This window comes from Ursus arctos, unplaced genomic scaffold (genome assembly GCF_023065955.2).
Source record: "Ursus arctos isolate Adak ecotype North America unplaced genomic scaffold, UrsArc2.0 scaffold_20, whole genome shotgun sequence".
NCBI lineage: Eukaryota > Metazoa > Chordata > Mammalia > Carnivora > Ursidae > Ursus > Ursus arctos.
In genome coordinates this window covers 21,106,905-21,128,091 of record NW_026622875.1, presented here as the reverse complement: position 1 = coordinate 21,128,091, position 21,187 = coordinate 21,106,905, and the positions used below count along the sequence as shown (strand labels likewise).

Below are 21,187 nucleotides of genomic sequence, written 5' to 3'. Positions count from 1 at the left end.
AAGAGTATTATGCTAAGTGAAGTAAGCCAGCCAGAGAAAGACAAATACCGTATTATTGCACTCATATATGGAATTTAAAAAACAAAACAAAAGAGCAAAGGGAAAAAAGGAAAGAGAGAGAAGCAAACCATGAAACGGACTCTTAACTACAGAGAACAAATTAATGGTTACTACAGGGGAGGTGGGCAGGGGTATGGTTTAAATAGGTGATGGGGATTAAGGAGGGTACTTGTGAGAGCAGTGGGTGTTGTATGGAAGTGCTGAATCACAATATTTTACACCTGGAACTAATATAACACTGTAGGTTAACCAACTGGAATTTAAATAAAAACTTACCAAAAGAGAAAATCCTAAGGAATTTAAAAGAGACTTACCAGAATCAAGTTACACAAGGCGGCAGGCTATAAGATCAAAATACAAAAACCAACTGCATGACTACATACTAGCAGAGAACAACCGAAAACTGAAATTTAAAATACCATTTACAATTTAAAAAACTCCTCAAACTAATAAGTGATTATAGCAAGGTTGCAGGATACAAGGTTAATATATAAAATTCAACTGCTTTCTTATACACCAGCAATGAATCATTGGAATTTGAAACTAAAAACACAAGGCCATTTACATTAGCACCAAAAAATGAAATACTTAAGTATATAGCCAATAAATACGCGTAAGAGCTACATGTGGAAAACCACAAAACTCTGATGAAAGAAATCAAAGATCTAATTAATGGAGAGATATTCCATTTTCATGGATAGGAAGAATCAATATTGTTAAGATGTCAGTTATTCTCAGTTTGATGAACAGATTCAGTACATACTCAGTCAAAATCCCAGTAAGTTATTTTGTGGCTATCAACAAACTAATTTTAAAATTTACATGGGGGTGTTTGGGTGGCTCAGTCAGTTAAGTGTCTGCCTTCAGCTCAGGTCATGATCTGGGGTCCTGGGATGGAGCTCTGTGTCATGCTCCCTGCTCAGGAGGGAGTCTGCTTCTCTCTCTCCTTCTGCCCCTCCCCCCTGCTCCTGCATGCTCTCTCTCTCTCAAATAAATAAAATCTTAAAAAGAAATAAAACTTACACGAAAACGCAAAAGACTCAGAATAGCCAACACAATATCAAAGAAGAAAAGATGGAGAAATAACACTACCCAATTTTAAAAGACTACTATAAATCCACAGTAATGAAGACAATATGGTATGAGCAAAAGAAAAGGAAAATGATACAATGGAGAGCCTAGAAATAGACCTACACAAATATATTCAACTCATCTTTGAGAAAAGTGCAAAGGCAATTCAATGGAGAAAGGACAGTCTTTTCAACAAATGAGGCTAGAACAACTAGAGATTAACATGTAAAAAAAAAAATCTAGACATAAATCTTACACCTGTATTAAACTGAACTCAAAATGGATCAGTGACCTAAATGTAAACAGCATAACTCCTAGAAGAAAAAGAGGAGAAAGTCTAAGTGCCTTGGATTTGGTAACGACTTTTTTTTTTTTTTTAAAGTAATCTCTACACCTCACTACACCTCACTTGACCTCACTACCCCAAGATCAAGAGTCATATGCTCTACCAACTGAGCCAGCCAGGGGCCCCTAGTAATGACTTTTTAGAGACAACACCAAAAAGCATGAACCTTGAAAGAAAAAACTGGTAAGATGGACTTCATTAAAATTAAAAACTTCTTTGTGAAAGTCACGGTTTCTCTACCACCAGATAAGGAATGTCAAGTCTCTGTGTACCCTTACAAGAAACATTATGTGTTTGTATGTCACTTCTTTTTAAACAAATGGTTATATACACAACACGTTGATGGGCACTTTTGTTACCTTAATGTGTCTTTGTAGATCATTTAACGTTTGTACATAGCATTCTTATTCCCAATTTTCTATCTACATAGTATTCCATTATATGTATTGAACACTAACCAAATCTTACTGGTGAACTGAAGAGTTTCCAAAATTTTGCTATTACATATAATACTGCAAAAATAAAGCTTCACTTTCCAAATCTGCCAGCACATCAGAACAAATTCCTAAAATTGGGACTGCTGGGTTGTAGGAAATGTGAATGATTAATTATTGTGAAATTGCTTCCCATAAAGGCTGTACTAATTTATGCTCCTACCAGCAGTACAAGAGAGCATATGTTACCCTACACCCTTGACAACAGTGTTTTATCAAACATCTTAATACTTGCCAACCTTATAGAGTGGAAAGTGGTACTCAGCGTACTTTTAAATTACACGTTTTATGAATGAGGTGGAGTACCTTTTCATCTGTGTAAAAACTATTAGTATTTCTTTTTCTCTGTTTATTCATAAGGTTTGCCCATTCTCTAAAAACTGGATTGTCGGTTTGATTGTTCCTTTGTATCACTATACAATATTCTTCTTTGTCCCTTTAAGGCCTTGAGGCTCTTAGTATATTTTATTTGATATCAATATTGTTTTGTTCACTGTCCATCTTCGGTCATTTCTTATTTTCAGTCTTTCTTAGATTTAAGAATTCTGAATATATTTTTAGTTCCAAAGCAACTTTTTCTATATTGCAACTGTATCCTCTTGAGAGTTTTCATTCTCTTTTCTATCACAGTTTTCTCTCATCTTTTCCATTAGCTCTGCTTCCATAGGAGGAATCTGTTTGATTATTCAGTGATTCCCTCTGTTGAATTGCTGAATTCATTTTAATAGGTTGTAATTTGAATAGCCGTAGGCTATTGCAATCTCTTGAATGGTGTAGAACTGGCAGTCCGTATAAGATATACATGTTTTAAATTTGATGTGCAAGCAATGAAGGAGCTGGCAAAGTGGAATTGCTCTGCTGAGGTTACAAAGGACCAAGTGGAGGCTATACGGCAGACCTCACTCACCTGCAAAGACAGGAGCAATTCATCCCACAAGCACAACCTCCTAACAGCGGCTGACCAGGCAGCTTTCCAGAGGACCGTACATAGCTTGCAGGCAAGAATGGCCTCTTTCCACATGCCAGAAATATCTGAGCGTACCAGACCACCCAATAGCGTATGCCTCTCAGGGAACTGAGAGATCCCTGTTCTTCACCAAAGATACTGATGACTTTCAACACCAGACACTATAAAGCTCTACGTTACAATATTTTACCTTCCATTTTTCTTAATAATGCACGATTACATGATTTATAACAAAGACATTCAAATACTCAACTGCTTTTAATTCCTCCACTACTCCCCTGATTATAACTGAATATAACTATCTTCAGGTTTGTTCTTATTTTAATTAATTATGTAACTTTTAGACCTCCAACTCTTAAATATGTGTCCCCTAAGACAAAAAGCTCTGAAACCCTATTCACTAAATTTCTTAACACTTTTTTCAAAGAGTTTTAAGATAAGTTCCTTCTTTATACACTTCTCAAAGATTAGATAAATAAACATCTTTATTAAAAGTCTGGAAATGTATGGCAAAACAAACTCCTGCAGGGGGCGCCTGGGTGGCACAGCGGTTAAGCGTCTGCCTTCGGCTCAGGGCGTGATCCCGGCGTTCTGGGATCGAGCCCCACATCAGGCTCCTCCGCTGGAAGCCTGCTTCTTCCTCTCCCACTCCCCCTGCTTGTGTTCCCTCTCTCGCTGGCTGTCTCTATCTCTGTCGAATAAATAAATAAAATCTTTAAAAAAAAAAAAAAAAAACTCCTGCAGTTCAATATTTCCTGAATGTAACTGTGCTACACATCAAGCTAGACCCTGAAGAAAAAAATAGGAAAAAGGACCCTGCCCTCAAGGAGCTCAGAGTTTAGCAAAAGGGTGAGCTATAAAGAAATACAATATAATGTGATAAGGACAATAATAAAGTATGTATAGGGTCCAAAGGTTAACACAAAGAGACACAGGAATCAGGAGCTACAGAGGAATTCGTGGTCAGCTAGATTTTAAAGAGCAAATAGGAATTTGCCCAGTGGCCAAAGGAATTATGGACAGAAGGTAAGGACATACATTCTTTCAACAACGTTCCTAGTCTGGGACAGATACTATGGGATAGATATTTTGAAATACCTGTCCTAGAGCTATAATGATTAATTAAGACGAAGTCTTTGACTTTAGAGAGTCAGGAAAGGGGGACCAATAAGTAAACCAGTCATTAAAGTACAGCATGATAAATGCTATAATAGGGATAAGGAGAATTAGAGGCTTATGGGCCAAGTAGAAATAAGACCTAAACTTAGATATGAGTAATAAACAGAAATTAGCCTTGTGAAATATGTACCAGGAGTGGAATGGAGGAGCATGTCAGGGATCATGGCATTCCAGGCGCAGAGAAGAGCATAGAGAAGGGCAAGGACAGAGACAGAGACAGAAAGTGAAGAGAGAGATGTAGTTCGATGTGGCAGAAGAAGAGGCATCTGAGATAGGGCTAAAGATAAAAGCAAGAACCACATCATGAAGGGTTTTTTTTTTTAATTTTATTTTTAACCAATCTCTACACCCAATGTGGGGTTCAAACTTACAACCCTGAGATCAAGAATCGCATGCTCTACTGATTGAGCCAGCCAGGCGCCCCAAGGATCTTTGAAATCAGAGTTGGACTTTATCTGGAGGGCAATAAGGAACTACTAAACTAGTTTTTTAACATGGAAAGACTGTTCATATTTGTGTTTGAGTGCTATACTACAGTAAATGAAACAGAAAGAAATAACTCTGGAAGTAAGCACAGCAGGTGCACTAATCTGGGAAATGGTTTCTAGTAATCTGAACTCAGATAGTAGCAACAGAGAGAAAACGCATGGGGAGGGTTGAGAGACTGAGGACGCAGAATGAACAAACCTTATAAATGATTTGATTGGAAGCAGAGAGAAAGACAAAGGAATAAAAGATGAGGCCTCCATGTCTGGTTTGGGCAAAGTGTGGATGGTACTACTATTCAGAGAAGGAAAAGGGGAGAACAGGTTTTGAGAGGGTGAAATAATCAGTTTAATTCTGGACAGACTGAATCTGAGATATAGAGAAGTTACTCAAATGAAGGTATCCAATAAGCAGCTGGATATATAGCAACTCAAGACAAAGTTTGGGTCAGAGATACAGATTGGAGGCTAGTCCATTCACAGAGCAATTGATAACTAAAGCGATGAGAACAGATGAAATTGCCTGGGGAGAACGGACAACATGAGAAGAAAACCTAAGACAAAACCCCACGGAATGCTAACATTTAGAAGATAAAGAGCTAGGAAAGTTGACTGACAGTAGCCAAAAGGGAAGATGAAAATACTAATAAGAGGAAAAGGCGTAAGTGCTTAATGAATACTTACTGGGCGGTATGTGCCGTGCTAAATGATTTATGTGCACTACCTCGTTATAGATGTGGATACTTCGGCTTAGAGAGATCAACTTGCTCAGGTTTACACATTCTGTTTGGGTGTAAGAAGTGCAACCATGATCACACCAAGTCCTCTAGAGGCCTTGTTCTTAACTGCTACACTGTACTGCTTCTTAAGAAAGTCTTAAATAAAAGTGTGGTATCACAGACACACAAAACACAGTGATTCAAAAAGAAACACACCATCCCAGGCAATGAGCTCACCCAGCAGCACCAAGATCTTGGTTTCTAATAACATTCTCCGTTAAAAGGAGTCAGGACTCTGAGAAAATGACGGATCTGAGGAGTGGGCATGAAATATGTAAAATGAGCATCTTGTAGTGCTAAAAAAAAATAAGTGCTCAAAACAAAAACAAACAAAGAAAAAAAAAAAACCACAACAAGGGACATAATGTCAAAGGGACACAGAAAATCAACTGAAAGCTCCCAATGGCCACAGTTGTAACAACTTAAGCAGAAAATTAAGCAGTACTGGACTATATAACCTAGAGTATAAACTAAATATCATGAGTCCATACTAATATAAATAAAGCAGTAAATATATAAATAAATAAGGAGACAAATCTAGGGTGCAAAAGAATTCCAAATAAATGATGTAGATACTCCCTCCTACAGAGGTAAAGCAACCTCTCCGCTCCTCAAATATGGGCTCCACATAATGACCTCCTTTCAAAGACTACAGTACGGAAAGTGGGAGAGGGTGAAGAGTCACTTCACAGTACTGAAACATGACAAACACTACCTCAGCCAAGTGATCAAGGTTCACATCAACAATGATAAGTCATGTTGATAGTATGGGCCTTTGATATGCTGTGATGAAAATGGCACTTTTTCTCTCAAAAACTCAGTAACCCTAATCTAATCATGAGAAACACATTAGAAAACCCCATTTGAGGGACAATCTACAATATATCTGAAAATTACACCTCAAACTTATTAAAAGCATGGAAAGTCTGAGATATCGTCACGGCCAAAAAGAGGCTAAGGAAGATGGTCATGAAATGTAATACGGTATCCTGATAGCTCTCCTGGAAGACAAAAAGAACATTAGCTAAAACCTAAGAACTGTGAAGAAGTATGGACTTCTGTTAATCAACGTATGTTAATTTTGGTTCATTAACTGTAAAAACTGTACTAGACCAATAGAGGATGAGAACTCTCTGTACCTTTGTAATTTCTCTGCAAATCTAAAACTCCTTCTAAAATTAAAATGTTATTTCAAAAAACAAAGGGGGGGGGTGTGCCTGGGTGGCTAAGTCACTTAAGCGTCCGCCTTCAGCTCAGGTCATGATCCCAAATTCCCAGGATCCCAGGATCCAGCCCTGCGTGGAATTCCCTGCTCAGTGGGGAGTCTGCTTCTCCCTCTGCCCCTCAACCCGCTCTCCTGTTCTCTCTCTCACTCTCTTTCAAATTAATAAATAAAATATTTTTAAAAATAATTAAAAAATTAAAAAAAAAACAAAGGGGGAAATTAACTGTGTCAAATGCTGATAAAAAAGAAAAAAGACAACCAAGAGCAGTTTCAGGGACTAATGGAGTCAAAGACATTTCATTGGGCAGAGGAGTGAACTAAAGCTGAGAATGGGATTTTAAATGTATGGTTTCTTCCAAGAAGTCTGACAATGAGGGAAGATCAAATCAGAGCTGGAAGCAGACATCAAGTTAAAGAAAGTGGTTGTTGGGTTTTTTTTCTTTTAAATAAAGGTACAATTCACATACTAAAAATTCACCTTTTAAAGTGTACAATCTAGTGGTTTCCAGTATGTTCACAAAATTAAATAATCATTACCACTATGTACTTCCAGAACATTTTCATTACTTCAAAAAGAAATGGTATAATCAAAGGAGACCTAAACATATGAAATACGTTCATGAATAAGAAGACTTCACATTGTTAAAGATGTCAATAAAACCAAGTGATTTACAGATTCAATGCAATGCCTATCAAAACTCTGAACAGCCTTTTTCACAGAAATGGAAAAGCTGATCCTCAAATTCACATGGAATTTCAAGGAATCCTAAATAGCCAGAACAATCCTGAAAAAGAATAAAGTTAAAGGGTTCACAATTCTCAACTTTGAAACTTATTACAAAACTACAGTAATTAAAACATTATGGGACTGACATATGGACATACAGACCAGAAATAAGCCTTCACGTATATGGTCAACTGATTTTTGACAAGGGTGCCAAGACCATTCAGTGGTCAAAGGACAATCTTTCAACAAATAGTAATAGAAAAACTGGATATACTTATTCCAGTCTGACTCTTAAATCATATACAAAAATTTACTCAAAGTGGATCAAAGACCTAAAGAACTAAAACTATAAAATTCTTAGAAGAAAGCTTTAGGGAAAATCTTCAGGATGCTAGATTTGGCAACCATGTCACAGGTATGACACGAAAAGCAAAGGCAACAAAAGAAAGAATAGACGAATTGAACTTAAGCAAAATAAAGAACTTTTGCACATCCAAGGAAACTATAAAGACAGTGAAAAGACAACCTACTGAACAGAAGAAAATATCTGCATATCATTCATCTTGTAAGGGATTAATATTCAGTATACATAACAATTCCTAAAACTCAACTCCAAAAATGATTAATCCAATTCAAAAATGGGCATAGGACTTGAGTAGACCTTTCGAAGATATACAAATGGCCAATAAGCACATAAAAAGATGCTCAACATTACTAGTCATTAGCGAAATACAAATCAAAATTACAGTAAGGTATCACTTCACATCTACTACGATGGCTATAATAAAACAAAAAACAAAATAAGTACTGGCAAGGAAGTACTTGGAGAAAGGAGAAATTGGAACTCTTGTGCACTACTGGTGAGAGTGTAAAATGGTACAGCTGCTGGAAATCAGGATGGCAATTCTTTTGAAAAATTAAAAAGAGAATTACCATATGACCCAGAAATTCCACTTCTAGGTATACACCCAAAGAGGGTCCCAAAGAGATATTTGTACTCCCACGTTCATAGAAGCATTATTCAAAATAGCTAAAACACGGAACACAATAACTAAAAATGTGTCCACTGATGGATGAATGATAAGCAAAAGTGGTATATATACATAATGGAATAGTATTTGGCCTTAAAAGGAAGAAAATTCTGAAATACTACAACATGGATGAACCTTCAGGACATTATGCTAAATGAAATAAGCCAGTCACAAAAAGACAATTACTATTAGGATTCCACTTACATGAGGTACCTACAGTAGTCATTCTACAGAAAGTAGAACGGTGGTTGCCAGGGACTGGGGGGGAGGGGAGAACGGGGAGTTATTGTTTAATGAGTACAAAATTTGAGTTTTGCAAGATAAAAAGTTATGGATATGGATGTGGTAATGGCTACACAACATGAATGTACCTAATACCACTGAACTATACACTTAAAAATGATTAAAGCTGTAAATTTTATATTGTGCATTTTACTACAATGAAAAAATTGGAAAAATGAGAAGCATTAAGGCTTGTAGTATCTTTTACTGTTTCATAACACATATTTAAATTCTCAGAGTAATTCTACAGACATTATTATTAAGCTAGACTTTGTTATACTGAAATATAGACTTCTCTAGCCTTCTCTCCAGGGCATATACCCTTTGAGGGTATATGTTTCGCTCATAGCTGTCTGTATTATAATGACATATATTTTGTTTCTACCTTTAATGATGAACAATTTCAAACATATACAAGGGAAGAGAGAAAGGAATAATGAAACCCCATATAACTATCACCCAGCATAAAGAATTTAATCAATTCACAGATAGTTTTGTTTTATCTGTAATACTACCCACTTTACTCTTCTTCCCCCAGTGGATTATTTTGAAGCCAATCCGAAACATTGTTATCATTTCAACCATAAATATTTCAGTATGTTCTCTCTACATACCAAAAGATACTGTTGAAAGATACATACAGCAAGATACAGCCAGAGTCCTGCATAAATTCTTGTACTTGTGGGTCAGATTTCTGATGTAAGCATTCCTTCAGTAAGCCATATATGAGACACAGGAATTTTATATGTATTCATTCATTCTACTCTACTTCCTTACAAGTTAAAACACTAGGAAGTAAGGCAATCAGGCAAGAAAATTGAGGAAAAAGTGGCTTGAACAGTTAGTTTCAATTGTAAGAGGATTATTAATCAAAGGGGTCTTAGGGGCTCCTGGGTGGCTCAGTCGTTTAAGCATCTAACTCTTGATTTCGGGTCAGGTTATGATCTCAGGGTTATAAGCTCAAGCCTGTGGGTGAAGCCTGCTTGGGATTCTCTCTCTCCCTCTGCCCTCCCACCCCTCCCTCACTCTCACATGGGTGTTCTCTCTCTCCCTCTCTCTGGCTCTTAAAAAAAAAAAAAAGGTGGTCTTAGAGACCTCTTAGGAAAGAGATGGAGAAAAGTAACACAAATACCACGTATACTCTCAGGGATGCCTGGGTGGCTCAGTTGGTTAAGTGTCTGCCTTTGGCTCAGGTCATGATCTCAGGGCCCTGGGATCAAGCCCCCACATTGGGCTCCCTGCTCAGCGAAGAGTCTACTTCTTCCTCTCCCTGTACCCCTCCCCCTGCTCGTGCTCTCTCTCTCTCAAGCAAATAAATACAATCTTTAAAAAAAAAATACCACACACACTCTCCCTCCCTTCATTCTCTCTCTCTCCCCCCACCTCTCAGAACTAACTTTCATATGATACAAGTTATTTGGTATATGATAACACAACACCGTCATATTACATAATTATTATTATACATGAAGTACACATGTAGCTGCATATTTTATAAAACAAATAAAACTAGCTCAATGCAGAGAAAATTTCTATTCATCTGTCCTTACCTTTTGTTGGACTGAGATTCTGATCAATAAATCCTCTTAGTTCTGCATTTGTAGAGGTCAAACCAACCTGAATAAAATAGTTTTAAAAATTAAAAATAGGATCCTTAAGTATTATGTGGTCATTTAATAAGCTATTTTATACTTTCTAGTGAAGCACCATGTCAAATAATAAAGATAGCCACATAAAAATGAATTAACTATGTTATTGATAGGAGTAGAATTAAAAAGAATACGTTGCTTGAAATGGGAAAAACAGGAACTATCCAGGTTAAGATAAAAATTAATGAAATAATGTTACTTGTGAGTGCAACTGAAATCTACAGATTCTATTGATTTTTTTTTTTTGAAAGCAAGTAATGGGGCAGCCCTGAAGTTGCCAACAGATACACCACAATTCCACCTTCATGCTGCCCTTAATTTTTATTGTTCATAATCACTGCCTATGATGCTTTTCAACATTATGATATGTAATGGATCAGATAAAGACCATTAACACCACACCGAGGAGGTGAGGTCTACTGGTCTCAAATCCAACTGCTTGGGCTCATACTCTGGCTCATCAAGACTACTATGTGCATGGTCATGGTCAAGTCACACAAACTCTCTATACCTCAGTCTCCTCAACTGTAAACTGAAGGATGCTAGAAGTGCTTACCGGTTTAGGTTATAGAAAGATTAAGATAGTTCATGTAAAGTGCCTAGCACAGTGCATGGCACAAAGTGCTCCATCACGTTAACCTTCATTATTATTAATATGGTATCTGAGGGACTATCTATAGCAGGCATGTTTATAAATTCACCTTTAGACAATTTATTTCATTTAATGTGATAGCCACTGGACTTCTTGGAATCACAGAACTAAATATGGTAGTATCATCAGAATTTTAAAAATTTATTATAGAGACAGGAGGAAAAAACCCTCCATTTTTGAAAACTTGACATAAAGCAAAATTCCAATAAATGATTCTACTATTACTATTATGTTATTGTTTTAATCCTTATAGATTCGTAATCTTTAAATATCAATGTTAACTTGGTACCTCAAACATCCTTTCAAAGTACTAGCACATTAAAAAGATTTGAAAGCACACAAATCTTTATAACTTTGTATCTGTGCACTTAATGTTATTTTTAAACTACCCACTGCATTAGCATTATATATTCTTCATGAGCACTCATTTGATACTTTATAATTTCATAATGTAAGAGCTAATTATTTCATTATTTAGTAATTCAAATGCACTACTCATAGCTGTTTCTTTTTGTCAAGAGATATGTTACCAGAAATATTTCTACATATCATTCACATCATGGAAAAGTAATTTTGATGCAACCCATCTCTAGCATCTAATGCTAATTTTTTATGACCGCAGCTGAGTGGAAGACATATAAAATGCAGCTTCTCAATTCTATGTAGATAGTGGTGCAGATACTTACTTCTATCTAGGTTCTTATAAGTATGGTATTAGAAGTAAACCCTTTCCAACAAAACTGGCAACAAATTACCACCATATGGATCTCCAGAATTGCTCACAAATATTAATGTTAAGTGTTCAATTTGTAAATGCCAAGAGTTTACTGTGGCATCACTAACATGCCTCTCCTAAAAAAAAAAAAACAAAAAAAAAACTTTTCTGCTATAAAACAAAACTTTCATTGGTGTTCTACTGTAAAAAGCAAAGAAGGCAAAGACAGTCCTTAATATTCTATGCTTAATACAATGTGATCATTTAATACATATATTACAATAATTTCAAAAGCATCAGTTTACACCTTTTTGTTATTATACAAGGATAACGGCAAAAACCTCAACTGAAACCACATATTCACAGCGGAGAGTTCACAGTTACTGGGTTACTGTTATGTTTAAACACCTGCTCTTAATGGCCAACTTCTGCACAGTGAAGCAGAGAACGAATTTGGAAACTTTTTAAGCAGCAGTACATCTGCATCTTAATAACCAACAAATTAAACTCTAAAAAAATTAAGGTCAATTGTGAGTCAATACTGTATGCTGATTTTGGTCTAACAGATGGAGGAGAGGTATTTGTATTTAGAGTTTATATAAATATTACTAAAATTAATTAAAATTTCAAAAATTTATTAGTATCTGCTTTTATAAACACTATAAAGACTCAAACATTACTTGAGAGTAGAAAAAGTTGGCTATGAAAGGCATTTAAAAATAGCTTTTCTTTCCTTATTCTATTTAAGAAGGATATAATAATAATAATGGTTCACAGAGCAAAAGTAAAAGGTGAACTCATTTTATGTAAAATTTTTCACCTAATAAGGTCCTGAGAAAAGTTTTCTATCTGGATATTCAAACACTGTGTTGCATACTGTAAACAGTCACTAAGTGTCTGTAGTATAAAACGTATCCAAGCCCAATTTTTAGGGTTCAAACCATATTTCCCATTAATAACACTATAATTTCACTAACATTTAACATTTTAGATTGACAAAACTGAAAGAAAAGAAGATTCAGAGTGAGATGATCTGTACTCTTGAGTTCAGCTCTGCCATTCACAAGCAACGTAATCTTGGAACAGTCACTGCAAAATGGAGACAATACGTATGTGCACAACAAACTCAGAGAGCTCCTGAGATCAAATCAAATAATTACGTGAATATAACTGTTAGTGACAAAGCAATACCCGAGTGTGGGTTGTTACTCAAATGGTAATGGCTTTTAACCCTTCAACACTGACACAGACAATTCACAAAAGAGAGATGCAAGTGACCAATAAACATACAGAATACCAGTTTGACCTAACTAGCAATTAGAGAAATGAATAAACTACATACCATTTTTTTTTTGCTGATTATATTGGCAAAGACTAAAAAGAAAATAAAGGGAAATGGCACTCTCATACACCACTGATTAATATATAAATGAGTGCAACCTTTCTGAAATGCAATTTAGCAACATGAAACAAAAGGCCCCTAAAAGCACACACCCTTTGGGCTAGTAATTTCGTAAGACTTTGCTTTATGGAAATAATCCAATGAGTAAGCAAAAATAAACAAAAAGCTAAAAAAAAAAAAGTGGGAATAACTTAATGGCGAATATTAGGAAACTGGTATAATGTCCATATAGCAGATAACATAAAACAGTCATTTAAAATGATGTTGCAGAGATATTAAGACAAGAAAAGACATTCATCATCGAGATTAAGCTAAATATTAGGTTACAAAACAGTATGACCTCATTTTTATTAAAAATCTTTACACACATTTTGTTATACACACACACACATATATTTGTAAATATAACAGATGTCTTCCTAGGCAAAATTCTGCTGATAATCTCTAGGCTAGTTTCTTTATCTGTATTCTCTAATTTTTCTGTAGTGAGTATCATAGCTTACATATTTTTTAAAAGATTCTTTGATGAGGCAAAAAATACACATCGAATTACCTTTCAAATTCTTTACTGTATACTGAATGAGCTTAAGTCAGAACACACTGCATTTGTGGTCAGTAAGAGTATCAGTGGATACTAGATACTATTTAACAACAATTTTATCCCAGAAACAATGAATATATTGCCAAGTCTACAGACTTTCCTTTTTGCAAAATGATCCATTCCACAATCCATGTAGTTCCAGTATGACTGTTAATCTTTGAGCCTCAATTGTTGCTATGTCAGTAGAAGTGGACCCACGACCCAGACCTGGCCCACTTCTTTCTCCACACTGGCTTGTCTTAGCATGTGGGTCAAGCAGAGTCAACCAAAGCTCCTCAACAGAATTTGAAATATAAGTGCCAAAAAGGAAAAGTTCCTTCTCTCCTTCTGAGGTAAGAATTATAAAGACAATATAGGGTATTCTGCTACCATATAGAGCCAAGAGATGGAAAAAGGGCGATATAGCCCTGACACCATCATTTGATACCCCGTAACCAGATTTGTTTGAAGCCAGAGTACCCTAGACTTTTCAGTTGTGTGAATCAATACATTCCACTTTTAGCCTTAAGCTGTTTTGAATAGGGTTTCTATCATTTGCAACCATGAGACCTACTATGGCATGGGTAAGACAAAAACAACTCTTCAAAAAAAAACTGTTCTCATAAGATATGTAAAATGAGAAACAGAAAATAAGGATGTAAATATGTGAATACATGTTTAATGATGCCTCTGTAGGACCTGGGCAATCTCTTTCATGTCTAAGAGTTACCTACTTCTCAGTGGCATGTGACACAATTGATCATTCCCTCCTCCTTGAAACACTTCCTTCACCTGGCTTCCAGACCATCAAGATAACACTACGTCTTTCCTTTCTGGTCATTTTTCGAGTGTCCTTTGCTGCTTCTCCTCCTCCCCAGATGCTGAAGAATCCCTGTGCTCAGACCCTGGGTCCTCATGTATACTCTATCCATTCACGTTCTATGTAGTATCACTGCTTTAAAATAATTTAATATGAAATGACTCAAAAATTTCTATATCCAATCCCAACCTTCCCTCTGAGCTCCAGAGTCATTTATCAATCTACCTAGCCAATATCTCTACCTGGGGATTTTTAGGTCTGTCAACTTTAGTATGTTCAAAATGATTGCTGAGTTTGCCACAAAGTCCCAGAGTTCCCCCGGAGTTTTTCTTTTCATTGAACAGCATAGCCATTTATCCAGTTACATAAGCCAAATACTGAGAAGTCTTCTTTTACTTTTTCCCTGCCCCCATATCCTAATCACTCAGTAACTCCTAATGGCTGTCCCTTCATATACATCCTAGATCCAGCCACTTTTCGCCATCTCCAATATCATTACCCCAGCATGAAATCACCACACTCTGTTGTGTGAACTACTGATGGAAGTGCCAAATGAGTCTCCTGCTTCTACTATGCCCCTCTTCAGTCTATTCACTCAGCAGCCAGGACAAACTTCCTAAAATAGTAAGTCCGGTCATCCAACTATCCACCAAGTCTCCAATGGCTTCTTACTGACATTTTAAATACACACCCATCACCCCAGTCTTGAGGCTTCACGTGATCTGGCTCCTCCTTTCTTTCTGACTTCATCTCCTACCACTTTTCCCTGCTTACTCTGTTCCACTTATAAACTGGTCATCTTGCTGCTCCTTGAACAACCACACCTTTTCCTGCCTCTAACTGGAATGTTCTTTTCCCAGATACTTAAATGGCTGTCTTCCTCTTCTTGGACTGAGACTCAAGAGCACTTCTGTCTAAACACCATCTCCTTAAAGAGAACTCTTCTGAACCCCTAAGTTGAAAGAACTCTACCTGTCATCATTCTCTCTCCTCTTACCCTGTTTTACTTTTCGTCATGACATTTATCATTACCTGGCATTATATATGTATTTACTGTCTTCTCTCACTACAGACACTATAAGCCCTAGGAAGGGAGGAGCATCAGGTACATATGCTGGGTGCGGGGAGGAGAATGCATTACTCATGGCATTGCGACTAGTATAATCCTTTCAGTAAGTATCTTGACAAAACATATTAAAAGCCACAAAAATGTTCTTCTCTATTGCAAAATGGATAGTGAACTTGACTGGTTATTTTCAGACAGTCTATTTCAATTCTTTCCCACATGCGTCAGCTCAGCCCAATCTGAGGCCTGACCTCTTCACGTCCCTAACTCTAAGATATCAAAAGAGGATCAGCTTCTCCCTTATCCCTCTCCCCCTAGGTTGCCATAGCAGAAAGAGAAACACATTGCTCACTGTTTGATTTCTTCCAGATACACAAAATAAGGGGAGTATAATTACCACTGGTTCAAATGCTTTATGTTACTTTAGGGAAACAACTTCTAATATAGCAAACTGTACATATGACTAGGAAGATGATATTTGATTCAAGGTACATTTTAAGCCAAAATATGCTTGTTATTTGAAGGTTAACCAGCTTGTGGTTCAGGATAACTTTTACTTCCCCTTTTTCCTAAGGAGAAAAAAATCAAGATAATATTCTGCAAGAAAATTCCCAATACACAGACTAAAACTTTGCTTCTTCTTTTCCACAAACAGCACTTTAACAAATATATATATATAACAACCTTGGGTTAAAGCAGACTACTCCTGATAATTTATCCTAACAAAATTAGTTCAATGATAATGAAGCAAAATCTGTATCTGCTTATAGCTGCTTATAGCACGTCAAAAGCAAGGATAACAATAGGAAAATAGAGATAAATCATGGAGGTTTTTTTTTTAATGTTATTCTTTAGATGTATAATGGGCAGTATTTGGAACCATCTGTCTGGCTGACAAGGAGACCTTTTCACACAATATAATGCTTGCTTCTCCTGGTCACAATTAAGTAAACCACTAGTAGATTCCGCACTTGAGCAGTACCAGAGGTCCGCCCCAAGGAGTCTGAAATTGGAGCTGACAGGGGCAGACGGGCTCTGTCAAGCTGCCTTCCTTCTTTCCTTCGCACCTCTCTTTCTCTGAACAGGCTGGTTCTGTAACACATATATTGAGAAGCTGCCTGGAGAACTAAGGAGCATAATTTGCAGCGGGAGACAGAGTATGAAGCAGATGCACACAGACAAGCAGGGAGAATATATGGAAACTAAACCCTGCTTCAATTCTTGGTACATTTCAAATTCTTGCACCCAGATCCTTCTGAGGGCCCACTAAATTCTTACTCTTAAAGTCTTGAAGACATTCTGGTATCTTTATAATAAATTCCCTTTTTAAGGTAGCCTAAGGTGATTTCTGTTATGTATAATCAAAGATTCCAACATCATAATCTGGGAACAGGAAAGCAATTTTAAGTTATCTTCCTGTATGTTGCAACATTTATTTTCTGGCATAATCCTTCGCATAACTGGAAACCAATCTATTGATACAGCTGGAGAATAAGCAAATAACTTGAAAGGGCGCAGATTCAGAAATAAAAGCCTCAAGCAGAGGAAAGAAACTGAATTAACTTCTCCAAAACATCAAAAATCTAACGTCCCTTCAGGAATCATCTCATGGAGGACAGCAAGCTTCTTCTGAACAACATCTCAGTATACATATTTCCTTGAGTAAGTCCACAAGAAAAAAAATTGGGCCAAAGAAAACAGTGATTTTCTCGATAAGGCTAGTAAATCTCCAGCAAGTACCAAAACAAAAATTTATTACAGTACCAAAAAAGGAGAGGGGTGGTGAAACTTTCTAGAGATAGCAATTTTGCAGCTGTTGAGAAGGCACAACTTGGAAGCAATTTACAAGAGTGCTACCGTGCCCATTCAAGCGCTATATTCAACAGCATTAAAGTTCACTATCTCATTCTTTGCATAAACAAAAACAATTATAAACTAATGCCAGTAAACTGAACTTGATTAATTAGAATACTGAAGAAAATGTGCATAGCAAAAAGTACAACTCACTTTACAAATACTTACATTTAAAAATTTACAAATACTTACATTTTTTGCCGTCATGTCAAATTGTATTCGATTTAAAATTCTGTAAAGCCATTAAAAAACAAACAAAAAACAAAAATAAAAAAAACCTTCGTCTTCAATAATTCTTTAAAAGAACATCCTGTTAAAGGGGGAAAAAAGAGGGAACAGTAATGTAATAATAATAATAGGCAATGTTTATGTCATATTTACCATGTGACATGCATTGTTCTTTAAGTGGAGCATTTAAATTAATCCTCACAAAAACACTATGAGATATGTACCATTTTAATCCTCATTTTCCAAATAAAAATTGGGGCTTAGAGAGGTTAAATAATTTGACCAAATCAGCTCAGCTAACAAATGATAAAACCTGGACTCTGAAATACCACCCTTTGTTGCTTTAGGTAACACACTGAAAGAAACACCAGAGCTTCTTGGAGAAATAACCAACTCTAGGGTTGGGGCAAGAGATGTGCAAGATAAGACTAGAACATTTTATTGTACCTACAGTAAGGAAGAGCTCAAAAAATGATGGAGTCATATTAAAAGTATACAGGAGTCAGCTTAAAGGGCCTACAACTGGACAATCTGAAACAACTGGGCACCAAAGTTTACACTGGTAATAACAGATTATAACAGACTATAAACTCTTTGAATAAAATAACAATCCAGGACTTCATACTGATAGAAATAAATAATAAGGAAAAAGGGAAAGCTCTTCTTTGCAGTATGATACCAAATAGTAAATATAAATGAATAATGCAATTAGAAAACCACCGATTTGTAAACATAATGACTGATTATACAAGGATTATCAATAGATACTAAAACTTTAGTGGGTGAAAGTTAGTAAGAAACAGGATATTTACATAGTCTTGAAATATCATCCCACAAAATACCTACTAATTCAAGTTTTACCGTGAAGAAACCTGATACACACCACTGAGCCAAAGTGATCAAACCTATCAAGTGACCACTAACAATGACACAAGCCAACATCATGCATCTCCACAAGTGCACTGAGATGGATAGAGTACCACTTCTGAGACATTTCCACCCAAACCATAATCTAAATCTGATCATGAGGAAATAGCAGAGAAATTTAAATTGAGGGGCATTCTACAAAATAATGGACTGAACTTCTCAAAAATTTTTGCGTCATGAAAGAAAAAAGAAACCTGACAAACATCCCAGGTTTAAAAAGACTAAAGTCACATAAAAATTAAATTCAACATATGATCCTTGACCTGATTCTGGGCCAGAAAAAATAATGGCCATGAAGACCATTAATATGGCAACTGGAAAAACTGAAATACAGTCCACAGACTGGAGAACAGTATTGTTTCAGTGTTGCATTTCCTGTGTTGATCAGAAAATTGTGGGGTTTTTTAAGTGAGTGTTCTTGTTTTTAGAAAAAATACACCAAAATATTTAGAAGTGGAGAGGTACAACAATAGAAACTTACTTCCGAATGATGAAAAAAATATATCATCTGTATATACAGAGAAAGTAGAAATGATAAAGCAAGTGTGGCAAAATGATGACAACTGGATAACCTGGGTAAAGGGTATTCAGGAGTTCTTTGCCCTATTTTTGCAACTTTTCTCTTATTTTACATTAATTTCAAAATTAAAGCTTTAATAAGACATTTAAGGGGAAGGAAAAAATAAAACTGAATTTTGAAAAGACCATGAACAATGAGGCTTCAAGAAATGGAGGCTCCAACTGTCTGCCTCATTTACTAGAGAGCTTGAATCTACAAGTAAAACTTTGTGGGTGAAAAAAAGGTGTTTTTACTTTTCAGTAAAACTCTGAATTTACAATTTTTCAGGGTACCTGGGTGGCTCAGTCAGTTAAGCATCGGACTTTGGCTCAGGTCATGATCTCAGGGTCCTCTGATGGAGCCCTGAGTTGGGTTCCCCCCTCAAGGGGGAGTCTGTTTGTCCCTCTCCCTCTATCCCTCCCTCTGCTCATGGGGGCACCTGCGCTCTCTCTCAAAAATAAATAAAATCTTAAAAAAAAAAAAAAAACCAACACTGAATTTATAATATTTCAATGATAAAGAAAACAGAAATTAAAAAAAAACACAAGTAAGACCTGGACTACCACTATGATTTTCATTGTCCCATGGTAGCTGTAGATTTGTTCCCAATGTTTGTCACCATCTAATATGAAAATCTAGTTCCTATGCTAGAGCTGTTTCACATTCATCAACTATTTGTTATTTTCTCTTCAGTATTAAAAATATCAGGTAAATAATAAAGCACAAGTTCCTGACATCCCATTCCCTAAATTACCTAATATTTTAAAACTAAGAATGTAAGGCTAAAATAGGAGTATTTCCTTTTGAAGATTAATATTTTAGCCAAGCTTGGTCTAATACATCTACACAGAACTCTGTACCTAACAGATAGAAAACATCTCTTTAAGCACGTATTTACAAAATGTGTCCACATACATAATCATCAACAAAGTAGTAACAAATTTCAAAGAGGCAATATTATACAGATTGTGGTCTCTGACCACAGAGCAGTTAAATTAGGAATCAGCTATTTTAAATCAACAGTTAAAAATCATATATTTAAAAAATCAAAGTATATTATTGCGCAAACAACCCACTGAGTTAAAGAAAGAAATCTGAAATATTTAGAACTGAATGACAATGAAAATAGCAGTAAAGAAATAATAGAATTTAGAACGGAATGACAGTGAAAATAATAAAACTGGATGGCTTAGTCGGAAGACAGTGCGCAATGCTTGATCTTGGGGGTTGTGATTTCCAGTTCAACATTCAGTGTAGAGATTACTCAAAAATAAATAACAAATAGGGACACCTGGGTGGCTCAGTCAGTCAAGTGTCTGCCTTTGGCTTGGGTCATGATCCCAGGGTTCTGGGATCTAATCCCGCATGGGGCTCCTTGCTCAGAGGGGAGCTGGCTTCTCCCGCTGCCTGCCGCTTCCCCTGCTTGTGCTCTTTCTCTCTGTCTCTCTCTCTCTCTGATAAATAAATAAATCTTAAAAAATAAATAAATAAATAAATAAATCTTTAAAAATAAAAAAAGGTTTAAAAAAATAACAAACTTAAAAAAAGGAAAGAAAATAATAAAACTTGCAAAGTGCAGCTGAAGTAATAGAAGTAAATTCGTATTTCTCTTCATTCATGAAGCAATCAACTTAAAAGCTTAAAAAACATCAGTGGGAACTCAAAGATACAAGAGAGGAACAAGAACTGGTTATTTAAATAGAAAAAATTAAAATAACAGTTGGTTCTAAGTGTCCTGATTGAAGCAGGCATCTAATAAATAAAGCAACAGTGTTAGCAGAGTGAAAAGAGAAGGATTTTCTTAATTTAGGCTCAATTTCAGCTCTGACACTTATTAGCTGTGCGACCTTCAACAAATGACTTAACCCCTTTGAGTTTCAGTGTCCTCATCTGAAATAAAGGTATACTGAGTTGTTCAAGGTTATGTTATTAGCAGTAAATTACAATCTGTCAAGATGAAAATCATCAGTTCCAAGTCAATGTGCCAAATACCCTAAAGTTCATACATAAACACTCCTAACCACAAAAAATTCAATTTTAAATATTTCTAAGATTACCTTCTGACCTACTGAAATGTAGTTATAACAAA

General features: G+C 36.0%; 2 protein-coding genes across 12 annotated transcripts in view; both read right to left on the bottom strand.

The window, feature by feature from the left end:
- TFDP2 (transcription factor Dp-2) overlaps nt 1-21,187 on the bottom strand; it is a 215,269-nt gene that overhangs the window by 143,403 nt on the left and 50,679 nt on the right. For 7 of the 11 annotated variants that reach the window (XM_044383454.3, XM_048216264.2, XM_057316016.1 and 4 more), the window contains exons 1-2: nt 17,577-17,672; nt 10,197-10,263 (exon numbers count right to left, since the gene is read on the bottom strand). The exons of 1 other annotated variant lie outside the window; for it this stretch is intronic. In XM_044383454.3, the coding sequence (XP_044239389.1) occupies nt 10,197-10,263; nt 17,577-17,591 (82 nt within the window). In that variant the 5' untranslated portion in view covers nt 17,592-17,672. Of the gene's footprint in view, nt 1-10,196; nt 10,264-17,576; nt 17,673-21,187 lie in introns of those variants that run through there. 3 more of the 11 variants (XM_026497167.4, XM_044383456.3, XM_057316018.1) reach the window with 3 other exon arrangements.
- Nucleotides 10,614-21,187, bottom strand: part of GK5 (glycerol kinase 5) — a 146,287-nt gene continuing 135,713 nt past the window's right edge. Inside the window, exon 16 of the mRNA XM_057316013.1 lies at nt 10,614-17,694. Coding sequence (XP_057171996.1) covers nt 17,609-17,694 — 86 coding nt within the window. The 3' untranslated portion in view covers nt 10,614-17,608. The remainder of the gene's footprint in view (nt 17,695-21,187) is intronic.